General features: G+C 42.4%; 1 protein-coding gene across 1 annotated transcript in view; it reads right to left on the bottom strand.

Annotated features, from left to right (window-relative positions):
* The window catches only part of LOC137411570 (inositol 1,4,5-triphosphate receptor associated 2-like), a 169,520-nt gene that overhangs the window by 131,932 nt on the left and 22,878 nt on the right, over nt 1–14,710 (bottom strand). The window contains exons 3-5 of the mRNA XM_078781155.1: nt 10,183–10,314; nt 9,469–9,649; nt 2,695–2,729 (exon numbers count right to left, since the gene is read on the bottom strand). Coding sequence (XP_078637281.1) covers nt 2,695–2,729; nt 9,469–9,649; nt 10,183–10,207 — 241 coding nt within the window. The 5' untranslated portion in view covers nt 10,208–10,314. The remainder of the gene's footprint in view (nt 1–2,694; nt 2,730–9,468; nt 9,650–10,182; nt 10,315–14,710) is intronic.

The raw sequence follows: 14,710 nt of genomic DNA, 5'->3' as shown, positions 1-14,710 counted from the left end.
GCCTCCTCTATGGTTCACCCTCAAAAATCACCAATAAACTCCAATACATTCAGAACTCTGCTGCCCGTCTACTCAACCATTCCCGGACCCGTGACCACATCACCCCCGTCCTTTACAAGCTTCACTGGCTCCCCATCCCCAAGAGAATCCAGTACAAAATCCTCCTCTTGACCTACAAAGCCCTCCATAACCTGGCCCCATCCTACCTGGCTGACCTCCTCTCCAGACACACTCCCACCCGCAACCTCCGCTCTGCTGGTACCAACCTCCTGACCCCCCCCCCCCCCCCCCCCCCCAATCCGGACCGAATTCAGATCCTGGGGGGACAGGGCCTTCTCCATCGCTGCTCCCACCCTCTGGAACTCTCTACCTCACACCATCAGAGACTCCTCCTCACTCACCACATTCAAAACATCATTCAAGACCCACCTGTTCAACACTGCATTCAACATTTAACCCACAGCATTTAACCCCTGACTATCTCTTCTCCTTCTCCTTCCTTTTGCTTTGATTATTTACCTATTAATTTTTGTCTTTTTGCACTTGTTTTTTGTACTCTGTCAAAGCGTCTTTGGGCTTCTTGAAAAGCGCTATATAAAATAAATGTATTATTATTATATTATTATTATGGTTAAACTGCCAAAATCAAGACTCTCTGCTCACCTTCACTCCTTCATTCCTCTTTTCTACCGCCTCTGGAACAAACTCCCTTCACTCTCTTCAATCCCACTCCTCCCTCCAAGTCTTTAAAACAGCTGTTCACCACCATCTCTTATCTTCCCCCATCCAAAACCTTGATCTTTTCTACCCCCGCTAATTTCACCCCAGATCCACTTTTTTGAAATACCAACTTCTTTCCTGGAAGTCATAGCAGTGTCCATGTGTTTTATACCTTCCCACCCCCACCCCCTCCCCCTTCACACGCCTCCTCCCCCCAGGCCCTCCCCCTCCCACAGATCTCCCGATGTCCCTGCTCTCAAATCTTGTGTTTGTGTCCTTCCCCCTCTCACCCCATCTTGTCTACCACTCCCCTTATTTTGTGTTTTATGTGTGTTTGATTTTTTTTGTGTGATAAATGTTCGTTCTTTCACGAGCCTCGATCCTGTATACAAAAAAAACCAAAAAAAAACAGTCAATCACCATAATGCTGAACGTATTATTTGAGCAAAGATGCGACTGCAGGAGCTTCACAGCAATGTTTTTCTCTGCAAGAGGTCATAATCACAGGCTAAAAAAAAGAGATGGCATGAAGATGGTGCTTCGGTAAGTACATCCAGGGAAACAATTTCAACTAGAAAGAGCAATCAGAGATTGCAGACCCTCACCAAGACTTGTTTTGTGTGGTGTATTTTGTGTGGTAAATAAATGGAAGGATGTACTAAATGAAAGGTCATTGATTGCAAATGAAAGGTCGAAATGGTCTCGTAAATGTGTAAAGGCCAAAGGTCTGAAAAGCTGCAAAGGTCAAATGGTCTGAGGTCTAAAGGTTGAAAGGTATGAAAATGTCTGAAAAGGTCTAAAGTGTCAAAATTGTCTAAAAGACCTAAAGGATCTTAAAAGGTGGAAGGGGTATAGAACGTATAAAAAGGGCCGAACGGTCAAAGGGTATAAAGGAGTATTCGGGTTTTCGGGATCATTGGGAGTTTTAGGGGTCTTAATGGATCTTAAGGTTGTAAAAGGTCTGAGGTTTATAAAGGGTCTAATGTAATTAATACACATGCAGTATTCATGTTCTGTGTGGACAACAGACATACAAACAGACCCAAATGCAAAATCCTGTCCTTTGGCGAGGGTAATAAATAAACCGTCGACATGGAACAAGGATCAAAGAAAATAATAATTTCTCCCTAATAGTAAAACAAGAAGCCGTCATGCAGAGCACGATACTTGCAAAATACACCCCCACTCCCTCCCCCAAAACAGTTGTCGTGGATGCATCAAATTGTCCATTTCATTAAGATTAAAATTGACGATCTAAATCAAAGCTCGGGTTAATCAAATCAAAATTGATGATTTAACAGATGAAAATTGATTATATTATAAGTTTCACCTTGAGTTGACCTTTGACATTTTGCCCTTAAATAGTTGGTTTCCCAAATCAGCGATACACGATGTAATTGATGTTTAATTCCAAGTTAATAGGATGAAAATTGATGATTTAGAAGTTTGACCTAGAGTTGACCTTTGACCTCAAAAATAGTTTGTTTCCCAATTCAGTGAAGCACCATGCAAATGCTGTTAAATTTTCAAGTCAATCGGATGAAAATTGATGATTTTTAAATTTGACCTCGAGTTGACCCTTTTGGCCTCAAAAATAGTTGGTTTCCATATTTAGTGACTCAAAGTGCAAATGCTGTTCAATTTTCAAGTCAATCGGATGAAAAATGGCAATTTTAGAAATGTGACCTCGATGACCTTTGACCTCAAAATAAATAGGCTTCTCAATTGTGACGACCTCTACAACTTTGTGAAGTTTCATGATGATCGGTTTAGAATTGTGACCTGCAGGCGAGTGACAGACAAACAAACAGACAGACAAGACAAAATAGCAAACGCAACGAACCAAAACACTTGAAAAATCTTCGATTTTGCAAGAAAGAAAAAAAACAGACAGGGGTGAAAGGCAGGGACATGTTGACTGCTCTGCTGGTTTGTGCTGTATGGAAAATGCCTTGAAGGACAAGCAACACTCACCAATTTGTTCCTTTTCCTCTTCCACTTCATTTGACCTAAAGAAAACGGAATTAGTTAATTTAAACAAGGTTGGTTGGTCAAAGTATGTTTTTTTTTTTTTTCCTTTAACAAAAACAACAACAAAAAAAAAACTTCCAAGCTCATTCTCTAACTCTAGTTGTGTCGAGGTCTGCCTGTATAGATAACTACTTGAGGACAAGCTCTGAGCTTGGCTCATATGGCACAGGCTTTAAAATCAACACGTAACACTCGCCGTGTATAGCCCAGTGCACTGTGCTGGCAATGGCACAATACTAGCTAGCATGCAAGGCGGGCAAGTTCTGGTAGCTGAAGACCGAGAAGCTGAAAACAATAATATCCCAATTAATCAATGTCTACTTATATTTTTACATGCTGGTGGAGAAAGGTGAAGAACCCTTTTAATCATATATATTTATGGGAAGGGAAAGAAATGGTGTATTGCAAAAATCATAAAAGAAAACGTGTTTAGTCGACTGACCGGGGGCGGGGCCACAACAGTACCTCTCCCTTATACAACAGGCATTTTAAGGCCATTTTCCCTGCCAGAGCAGGGGTCAGCCTTGCAGGCCCCATGACAATCTTCTCCATTTTGCCCTATTTTCTACATCTCCCCTTGTTAACCCCCTTGCCCGCATTTCTTCTTCCACCACCTTTAGCAAAGTCTTTCTCGGTCTTCCCCGTCCTCCACTTTCTTCGACATTCATTTCCATCACTCTTCTCAACCAGTCACTTTCATCCTTCCTCAACACATGACCAAACCATCTCAACCTGTTTCCCTTCACAGCATCCATCACAGGTTCTATTCCCATCATCTTTCACAAATCATCTTTTGTCTTCCTCTCTCTCAACGATACTCCGCACATCCACCGAACCATTCACATTTCCACCCTTTTCAGCCTTCATTGCTGCTCTACGTTCCTTACCCATGTCTCGCTCCCATAAATCATAACACTTCTCACACATGCAGCATACATACACCTTTACCTTCAGCTTCAATGACATTCCCCTCCTCATCAGCACGCCACTCAGTTTCCAAAGCTTCTTCCATGCACATCTCAATCGAGCAACCGTTGCCGAGTCTGACCACCTTCTCCATTCAGCATGTCTCCGAGGTAGTAAAATGTTTTCAAATGCTTTCACACCTTCCAGCTTCACGCTGTCTCCAAGATCCAACTCAACATTTCCTCCATGCAGCTCCCTCTGTGCACACCTTACACTTGAATGAAGCTGCCACACTGGTTAATGACCCTCTCAGACCACTACATTTTTGATGAACCCACTCAGCGTACATTGTACACTAAATAGAGTTCACTCTAACTCTAACACCCTTCCTGCACACAGCACACGGCCACTTCCCAGTTCTTTCCACCTCACCGCATGCTTTACCACTTGCCATCACCTTCGTCTTTCCGATATTCATCTTCAGACGTTTAGCCTCCATACATTCCTTCCACTTGATCATCTTCTCCTTCAGTCCATCCATACTCTCCCCAATCAACACCAGATCATCTGCATACAACCACTCCCACGGTAAACCCTCCTTTACGTTCCGAGCCAGCACCTCCATCACAGCTACAAATAGTAGTGGACTTAGTACCGAGCCCTGATACACTCTCACCTTGACCTCAAACTCACCACTGTTCCTTCGTCCTTTCCGCTGTGCGCACTCTCTCATACGTTGACATCACTACTCTGATCAACAATTCCTCCACTCCTAACTTCCTCAATGCCCGTGTCACTACTTCGCGTGGAACACCATCGAATGCTTTCTCCAGATCAACAAACCCAAGAAACAACTTCTTCCTCTTCTCCATGTACTTCTCCTGCAACTGCCTTACAATAAAAAGCATGTCTGTCGTTCCTCTTTCTGGCACAAATCCAAACTGCATTTGGTCGATCTTCACTTCCTTCCTTATACTCCTCTCCAACACCCTTTCCAATACCTTCATTCCATGCTCTAATAACTTTATCGCTCTATACGAGCCACAGTCCAGAGGGTCACCTTTCCCCTTGTATGGAGGGATGAAGGTACTCAGTTCCCAATCCACTGGAATGCGGCCTTCTTTCACCACCAGATTACAGATCTCTGTCATTCTCTTCGCACCCCAACTTCCCGCTGCCTTCAACACATCTCCCACAACTCCCGTCGGCCCTCCCGCTTTTCTACTCTTCATTACTTTTATCGCTTCCTCAACTTCCTTCTCAGTTATCTTCTCTGCCGGTCCTAAAACTGGGTTACTCTCCATGTTGCCATCCCATTCATTCTCTGCATTCAACAACATTATCATATGTCTCTTCCATCTTCCTTTAACTCCATCTGGGTCCACAACGATTTGTCCCACTTGATCCTTCAAGCAACTCACCCCCATCACATCGCATCTCTCTTTCGCTATCTGCTTTGCAATCCTGAATACAGTTCTCTGACCTTCTTCTGAATCCAAGCATTCTCCGAACATTTTCCTATATGCCTCCACAGCGTCTTTGCTACCTTTCTTTGCAGCCTTCTTGGCTGCCTTATAACTTTCATGATCTGACTCTTCTGCTCCCGTACCCTTCACCTTCTGCCACTCCGTCAACTTCTTCCTCTTCTCGTCAATCCTCTTTCCAACTTCATCATCCCATCACCATGTTTCCAAGTGCCTCGGTGGTCCTTTTGTCCATCCACATACCTCACCAACGACTCCCAACAGACTATCTTTCATTGACGTCCAACCACTTTCAAGCTCAACCACATCATCCTCCACCATATTCAGCCTCTCTTTTAATGCCTCCCTTACTGTTACCTCTTTCAACCTCCACACCTTCATTCTCGGTTGGTACTTCACCCGCCGAGCTCTCCTCGCAGCTTTCACCCTTATGTCGCAGACAACCAAGTGGTGCTATGAAACAGCCTCCTCCCACGGGATCACCTTTGTGTCCCAGAGGTGCCCCCTATCTCGCCTATGCACCATCAGGTAGTCAACGGTTGTTGTCGACCCACCTGACGTGTATGTAACAAGCATATTATCCGCTTTCTGGAACTGAGTATTACAAATCAACAAACCAGCTCCATCAGCAAACTCCAAAATTATTTCACCTTCTCCATTCCTCACACCATATCCGTTACCCCCATGAACTCCCTCAAAACCGTCTATACTCCTTCCCACATGTCCATTTAGGTCTCCTCCTAACACAACAACTTCCTCATCTTTCACATTTTCCATCAGCTTCTCTATTGCACACCAGAACTTGTCCTTCTCTTCATCGCTCTGACAGACCTGCGGAGCATATCCCGAGATAACGTTCACAAAGAGCTTTCCAATCATCATTTTCACCATCATCAACCTTTCACTCACTCTAGTCACACTCACCACACTGTCTACAAACTCCTCAGAAAACAGGACACCAACACCATGCACGCCTTCCGGGCACCCTTGCCACACAAACTTGTATTTCTGTCCCTGCCTACCCTTCACCATTCTCACTTCATCATTTAAAGTGGTGAAGCCGCTTAAATATTTGGCTTTGTCCTTCCATCCATCCATCCATCCATCCATCCGTCCATCCGTCCGTCCATCCATCCGTCCGTCAAAAATGAATAAAAACCATTCAAACCCACCGTGATGAATTCTAAAGGGTTCTAAAGAGTAATTCGAAAGTATTATTCTCATGGGTAATTCTGAAGGATTCTAACGGGTAATTCTAATGGGTTCTAAAAGGTAATTATAATAGATTCTCAAGGGTAATTCTGATGGGTTTCATTTGTTTCTAGGCTTTGCCTATTTCATATTAAAAAAGCCAAATTGAACCACTTCCTTTGGGCACTGGTGCGATTTTTTTTTTTTACTTCCAGTACACGGTGCCTACAAAAAGTTTTCACACCCCTTGACTTTTTCACATTTTGTTGTGTTACAGACTGAATTAAAAATGGGTTAAATTAAGATTTTCTTGTCATTGATCTCCACATAATCTATCTATAATTCCAGTAATCTCTGTCTGTACGTTTGTACGTCTGTTTGTCTGTGACCGCTGTTTCTCGACAACCACGGGTCCGATATACTTTTAACTTGCCAGGTATATTGCTGGGGACCCGAGGATGTGCCTTTTCAAGGTTTCATATTAATCGGACAATTACTTACCGAGCTATGTCCAAAAAACGATTCAACCAATCAGAGAGCAGCGAACGATCGCGTGTGCCGAACGTGGAGGACACACTCTGCCTCGGATGGCACATTTGAGAGCGTATTCATTTATTTCACGTTTGCAAACTATGTTGGCGTTAAACTATGTTTTAAAACTAATAAAACCGAATTTGCGATTCATTCGCTTTCCTGCGCGTTTGTGCACGCGATGGCGATTTCTTTACCAAACTCCGGAAGCCGTTCGCTTTGGACCAAACCATTGCATGTAAATAGAGGGGGGGGATTGTCACCGTACTCGCAAGCCGTTCGCTTTGGACCAAACCATTTCATGTAAATAGAGGGGGGGGGATATAATTTTAGATATAGATATAGTACGGGCAATGCCCTAGTACCCCATAATGTTCGGAAAAGCTCAAATGTCTTGACTCAATAAGTATTCTACCCCTTCGCTATGACACTCCGAATTAAGCTCAGGTGCATCCAATTTTCTTTGATTATCCTTGGGATGTCTGTACAACGTGATTGGAGTCCACCTGTGGCCAAATCAATTGATTGGACATGATCGAGAAAGAAGTTAAAAACTTTGAAAATTCTACTAGCCGTATACTAATCTGGATCTTCACCAAAATCTAATCATTTCGTCCTTGTCACATGTCCTGTCAAATTTCGTCCTAATCTGTCCACAACGTTTTGAGATATCTTGCTCACAAACGTACAAACAAAAAACAAAGACAGACAAACAGTCAGACAGACAGGGGTGAAAACATAACCTCCATCCACCTTCGGTGGCAGAGGTAGAAAGGGGGATCGGTTATCGGCTGTTCGTGATTCACAAGGGAAGTTTTTAAAATTATACAAGCACAAATGCACATCTTACATTTTCATTAAAGATACTTACAAATAAAAAGAAAGACTGCAAACCTTTTCAACAGGTTATCTCATTATTTTACCACAAGTGTCATGTTACTTTATGAAAAACGAACCCTTTCTTTTGTTTTGATCGTGCGCAATATAAAGCATGCATTGATCCTGGAAATTGCCGTGTCAACAGCTCGGAGTTTAAGCTTGAAAGTTCATACGGTATTCTGTATTATCTTACGAAGATAGACGTTGAGTTTAAGTTGCATAATTTTAAACATACTGGCATCACAGTCCTTGTGTTAGAATTTCATTTCATTTTGGATCCAAAACAAGAGTTCATTTTTACTTGCTACTAGCGTGACTCTGCACGCCTCACCACAAGTCGTTTCAAAGGGATCGGAATCTTTGACCATTTCGGTGTCTTTTGGGTCTTCCGGCCATTTGGGTCTTCAGGGCCTTTTGGATCCTCTGGGCCTTTAAGGGTGTTTTGGGTCTTCGGGGTCTTTTGGGTCTTCGGTGTCTTCAGGGGCTTTTGGGTCTTTAGGATCTTATATTTCCTCTGGGTCTTTGGGGTATTTTGGTTCTTCGGGGGATTTAAGGGTCTTTTGAGTCTAAAAGATCTTTAAGAGTCTTTGGGGTCTTCAGGGTGTTTGGGTCTTTTGGTGCCATTTGGGTCTTCAGGGTGTTTTGGGTTTTTGGGGTCTTTAGGAGTGTTGGTGGTCTTAAGGGTCTTGGGGGCCTTAAAGGGTCATCAAAGGTCTGAGTGGTCTCAGCAGTCTAAACGTAATTAAGAGGGTTAATTAAGAGGGTGTTAATTTTATTTGAAGAAGAAGAAGACGTTTTGGTCACATATAAACATACATACAAACCGACAACCACATAACCATAGACGTTTGCTCTATTATAATAATATGATCAAGCCTCGCTAATCCGCAATACTTACACCATGGATGAACTTATATTTTGGATATATCTTAACTAAGACAGACACAGAAACACACAGACACACAGAGACACACACACACACACACACACACACACACACACACACAGACACACACACACACACACACACACACACACACACACACACACACACACACACACACACACACACACACACACACACACACACACACACACACACACACACACTACATACAAGGACACTGGATACTCATCCATCCAACTGTAAATCAATGATCGGAGTGGGGGTCAAATCCTCCTCCTTCCCCCCTCCCCACCACCTTAACTTCCCAATGAGCGCAGATTATGATGCGGTCAATACACCTTCATTAGCCATCAGATATAAAGCTTATGGCCAACTTTCATTAAAATCGTGTGTGGTTTCGGAGAAGAGAACAAATACCTATTTTGGGGGTCAAACCTCCCTCCACGAAAAACCCCTTTATTATGAGCGCAGATTTTGATATGGTCAATACTCTTTCATTAGGCATCCGATATGCAGCTTGTGGCCAAGTTTCATCAAAATTGTTTGTATAGTTTCGGAGAGGAGAGCAAATACCTGTTTGGGGGACCCCTAAGCCCCCCTGAGCGCAGATTTTGATAGGCATTACACCTTCGTTAGGCATCAGATATGAAGCTAGTGGTCGTTTCATCAAAAACGTGTGTTTGGTTCAAGCGATAATGACTAAAGTGTTTACGGACTCACTCACTCGCTCACTTACATGGGGACACTGCTCGATCGCACAAGCCCACCGGACTTAAGTCCAGGTGAGCTAAACATTGAAAAGGAAGTTGCACTACATACCTTTCCTGACGACGGTGTTGAACCCACTCCTCCATTATGGCGAGAAATGTAGGAAGATCAATAGAAACATTTTGTCTTTCTGGGTCAAGCATGTTCGAGAGCTGTTCTAAGCCGCAGTCATCAGAACTATTGTTCATAGTGGCTCGCACAAAGTCCAGGATAATTGGTACAGTGACGTGTCCTGTACACAGCAAGCACCACTTCATAGTACCACCACCTCATACAGCAAAGCACCACTCTATAGAACCGTAGTTATGAGTGATACTTTTGGTTAAAATCCCTTCAGTGGTTTAAAAGTTATAAGGTAACAAAGAACCGATAATGGACAGACAAACATGAAAAAATGCTTCTGGCGTTTGGATGCGGAGGCATTAAAAAAGGAAGAAAATACAATAAAATGAAAAGCAGATAATGAAATAAAGAGAAGAAAATAAGAAAAGAAGGAAAACAGAGAGAATAAAATCAGAAAACAAGTAAAACAAAAACCATTAAAAGAAAAAACAAATGTCAACAAATGCTTAAATATGCAAACAATTCTAAATCAAAAGTAATCATAGAGACATGAAAATGGAAGGGAATTAGCCCTGGTAGCCAAAGATGCTGAACTGCCCCTGACTCAACACCATGCCAAATTGCGTCTGGCATCATCGGCTACTGGGGATAGATAAACAAACAGACAAGGTCATTGTGAATGGGTTAAAGAAAAAGACACACCTGTGCGTTTCACATCACACATCATGAATATAGTCTTCACAATATCTTCATCTGCAATGAGGCTTACATCGTCAAAACCGTTTCCACCGATGACTTGAGTGAAGTTGCCGTGTAAAATTGTCCTGTTCACATCTACGAACGCTCAAGATGCCAAAGGAAGAGGGTGGAGGGAGGGGGGAAGAGGGCAGCACATGAGTGCAGCACAAAACTCCACAGTAGAAACAATCCATATATTAATGGAACAAACTATAAATACATATATACAGTCATGTGAAAAAGTAAGTTTTGACTTTTTCAACATATTTCAACATACAGCTATTTGATCTTCATTTCAACAATATTGATAAATAAACGTGATATAATGTAACAAATATCATGAAACATTTACAGTCACGTGAAAAAGTAAGTACACCCCATGTAAAGTTTTGACTTTTTCAACATATTTCAACATACAGCTATTTGATCTTCATTTCAACAATATTTATAGATAAAGGTGATATAATACAACAAATATCATGAAACATTTACATTTGGTAGTCCATTGTATAGTTTAAATAAACATAAATGCAAATTTCGCATGTGGAAAAAGTAAGTACACCCTTGGCTCGAAGAGGTGGTATTGCCCCCTTTGGCAAAAACAACCTCAAGTAGGCGTTTCTTACAACTGTCTACCAGTCTTTGACATCGATTGGGAGAAATTTTTGCCAACTCCTCCATGCAGAATTCTTTCAGCTGTGCGATGTTTGAGGGGTTTCTTGCATGCACAGCTCGTTTCAAATCCCCCCACAACATCTCAATGGGATTTAGATCCGGGCTTTGACTTGGCCATTCCAGAACCCTCCATTTCTTTCTTTTCAGCCATTCCTTGGTGGATTTACTGGTATGTTTAGGGTCATTGTCATGTTGCAAGGTCCACCTTCGGTTTAGCTTCAACTTTCCGACAGATGGCCTCACATTATCCTCAAGCACCCTCTGGTACAATGAAGAATTCAAGCTGCCCAGGCCCTGATGCAGCAAAGCTGCCCCAAACCATATTTCCACCACCATGCTTTACAGTTGGTATCAGGTTCTTGTGGTCAAATGCTGTCTTTGAAGTAGTGATAAATGTAGGGGTGTACTTACTTTTTCCACATGCGAAATTTGTATTTATGTATATTTAAATTATACAATGGGTAAAATGTTCATAGATGCAACGCACGCAGGGTAAAATGAGTGTTCATTTGTGTCCGTAGAATATCTAATAAATAAAGAAGATATAAGCACACCTGACACTAGGCCGAGGCTTCCGACTTTGGCACGCTCACGAGGCTGCACCATCGAATAAAATGTTCCAAGCCGTCATTTTTGACGGGCTTTTTAATCATAATTATCATTATATACTGTAATGTGCCAATACAATATTATCATTATGTTCCATCAATATTATGATGTACTATTATCATTATAATTATTATTATCACTGCATTTACTGAAGACCCTCGAAACACTTTTGATCATTTTCCCTGCAGAGAAATAAACAATTTATGGGGAAGGACTCCATGCTATCGTGCTTCTCCCCTGGCAAACACATTCCTGGAACTTGTCTTCAAAGTTTTTTTTTAAATGGCCTGTGCAGCTGTTCTGCGACAGGTCTGAGGGCTATTTGCAGTTATTATAGCTTCAGTCTTTGACATTTTGACCCAATTATTAAGTATTTTCTTCATATTCTCAAAATAAACATTTGTTGAAAATTTCATGACAAAATATGGTAAAAAAAAAAGAAAAAAGGTTATGGGTTAGATACGCCTGCACACACGCACACACGAGACAAACGTGTAATACAGCCACTGAGCTTGGGGAAGTGCCGTCACTTCCCGGGATAATCTGGGTACCAGCGACGTCTTAACATCGTCACCGTACACAGCAGGGCATATCGTCAGGAGGAATTTCCTCCTCCCCATGAATGCCAACCGATGAGGATTGTCCCTGCCCTACATTTTTCAAGCAAGGAAGCAGCACGTATCATTTCTAAAGTCTTTGGTATGACTTGAACCATTCCGAACCAGATGGGTGTTTTTTTAGGAGATACCATCTCCTTAAGTGTGGATGAACCTTGGCTCCCTACGGGAGCTCATCGCCCTTTGCCAGGTGCTGTTTTTATCCTGGCAGGGTGTCACAGTCACCCTCGCCACTTGCACAGCCAGTGAGAGGTGTCAGTTTAGCCGCCAACAACCACACCATGTAGCAGGTAGCACTGGGTTACACGTTATCAGTGGTAGTCACAGAAGACCGACCTGACCGAAACAAAAATAACTTAAACAAGCACAGATACATTCAAAGTACACCGCCCCCATGCCAAATAAAAAATAACATCCTCCTTGGGGCCCGGCGATACCGCACTGCAGCACATAGAGACAGCATTAGGAGTGAGAGGTGTTCAATAATTGATTGATTGCATAATTAAAATCAATAAAGGATAATCGTAAAATAATTTCTTAATCAATTGGCTAATAGCATCCCTCAACCACCAGTTTCATCTGAAGCTGTAACTTTTTGAAAAATAATTAAACAAGTCATTAATCGAAAAAATTTCAAATGATTTGATTAATCAATAAATCAAAAATATTGTTTAAAGCCTCACCACTTGGTCTCTGTCATGTCCGAATATCAGCTTCCTAGCTCAAAAGGTGCCTGAGATGAGCCCAGATGAGAAAGAAAATAAATAAGTGATTAATAATGAAAATAAAGAAATAATAATGGTAAGATAATTAAATTTATTAATCAATTGGCTACTAGAATAGCTAAACCACCACAGTTTCATCTGAAACTGTAACTTTAAAAAAATTAATGAAGCCATTAATTGAATAATTAAATAATTAATCGATTAATTGATTAATCAATAAATCAAGAATACCCTTTACAGCCAAATCACTTGGTCATTGTTAAGTCCAAATATCAACTTCCTAGCTCATAAGGTGCCTGAGATATTGCCCAGATAAGAAAGGAAACAAGCGTTACGCCTAGGTCCCCCGTCGGGGAAGTGATGTGAGTTGACAAAGTGGAACACGCAGAAAACATGCTATGATATGATATTTCGCTCACAAGGGTCAGACAAACATGGAGGCGGCCATCTTGGATTTTGACGTGGCGACCCAATTTTCAATAGCATTCCTCCTTATGCCTAGATACACCCACACACCAGAAGGTACTTCGCTTATTTTTCAAGATATTTCGCTCACAAGGTTCAGACATATATATATACAGTGGGGAGAACAAGTATTTGATACACTGCCGATTTTGCAGGTTTTCCCACTTACAAAGCACGACAAGGTCTGTAATTTTTATCATAGGTACACTTCAATTGTGGAAGACGGAATCTAAAACAAAAATCCTGAAAATCACATTGTATGATTTTTAAGTAATTAATTTGCATTTTATTGCATGAAATAAGTATTTGATACATCAGAAAAACAGAACTTAATATTTGGTACAGAAACCTTTGTTTGCAATTACAGAGATCAGACGTTTCCTGTAGTTCTTAACCAGGTTTGCACACACTGCAGCAGGGATTTTGGCCCACTCCTCCATACAGATCTTCACCAGATCCTTCAGGTTTCGGGGCTGTCGCTGCGCAACACAGACTTTCAGCTCCCTCCAAAGATTTTCTATTGGGTTCAGGTCTGGAGACTGGCTAGGCCACTCCAGGACCTTGAGATGCTTCGTACGGAGCCACTCCTTAGTTGCCCTGGCTGTGTGTTTCGGGTCGTTGTCATGCTGGAAGACCCAGCCACGCCCCATCTTCAATGCTCTTATTGAGGGAAGGAGATTGTTGGCCAAGATCTCGCGATACATGGCCCCATCCATCCTCCCCTCAATACGGTGCAGTCGTCCTGTCCCCTTTGCAGAAAAGCATCCCCAAAGAATGATGTTTCCACCTCCATGCTTCACGGTTGGGATGGTGTTCTTGGGGTTGTACTCATCCTTCTTCTTCCTCCAAACACGGCGAGTGGAGTTTAAACCAAAAAGCTCTATTTTGGTCTCATCAGACCACATGACCTTCTCCCATTCCTCCTCTGGATCATCCAGATGGTCATTGGCAAACTTCAGACGGGCCTGGACATGCGCTGGCTTGAGCAGAGGGACCTTGCGTGCGCTGCAGGATTTTAATCCATGACGGCGTAGTGTGTTACTTATGGTTTTCTTTGATACTGTGGTCCCAGCTCTCTTCAGGTCATTGACCAGGTCCTGCCGTGTAGTTCTGGGCTGATCCCTCACCTTTCTCATGATCATTGAGGCTCCACGAGGTGAGATCTTGCATGGAGCCCCAGACCGAGGGAGATTGACTGTCATCTTGAACTTCTTCCATTTTCTAATAATTGCGCCAACAGTTGTTGCCTTCTCACCAAGCTGCTTGCCTATTGTCCTGTAACCCATCCCAGCCTTGTGCAAGTCTACAAATTTGTCCCTGATGTCCTTAGACAGCTCTCTGGTCTTGCCCATTGTGGAGAGGTTGGAGTCTGATTGAGTGTGGACAGGTCTGGAGACGGCT

This window comes from Myxine glutinosa, chromosome 7 (assembly GCF_964187855.1).
Source record: "Myxine glutinosa chromosome 7, kmMyxGlut1.1, whole genome shotgun sequence".
NCBI lineage: Eukaryota > Metazoa > Chordata > Myxini > Myxiniformes > Myxinidae > Myxine > Myxine glutinosa.
This window is presented reverse-complemented; position numbering and strand designations above follow the sequence as displayed.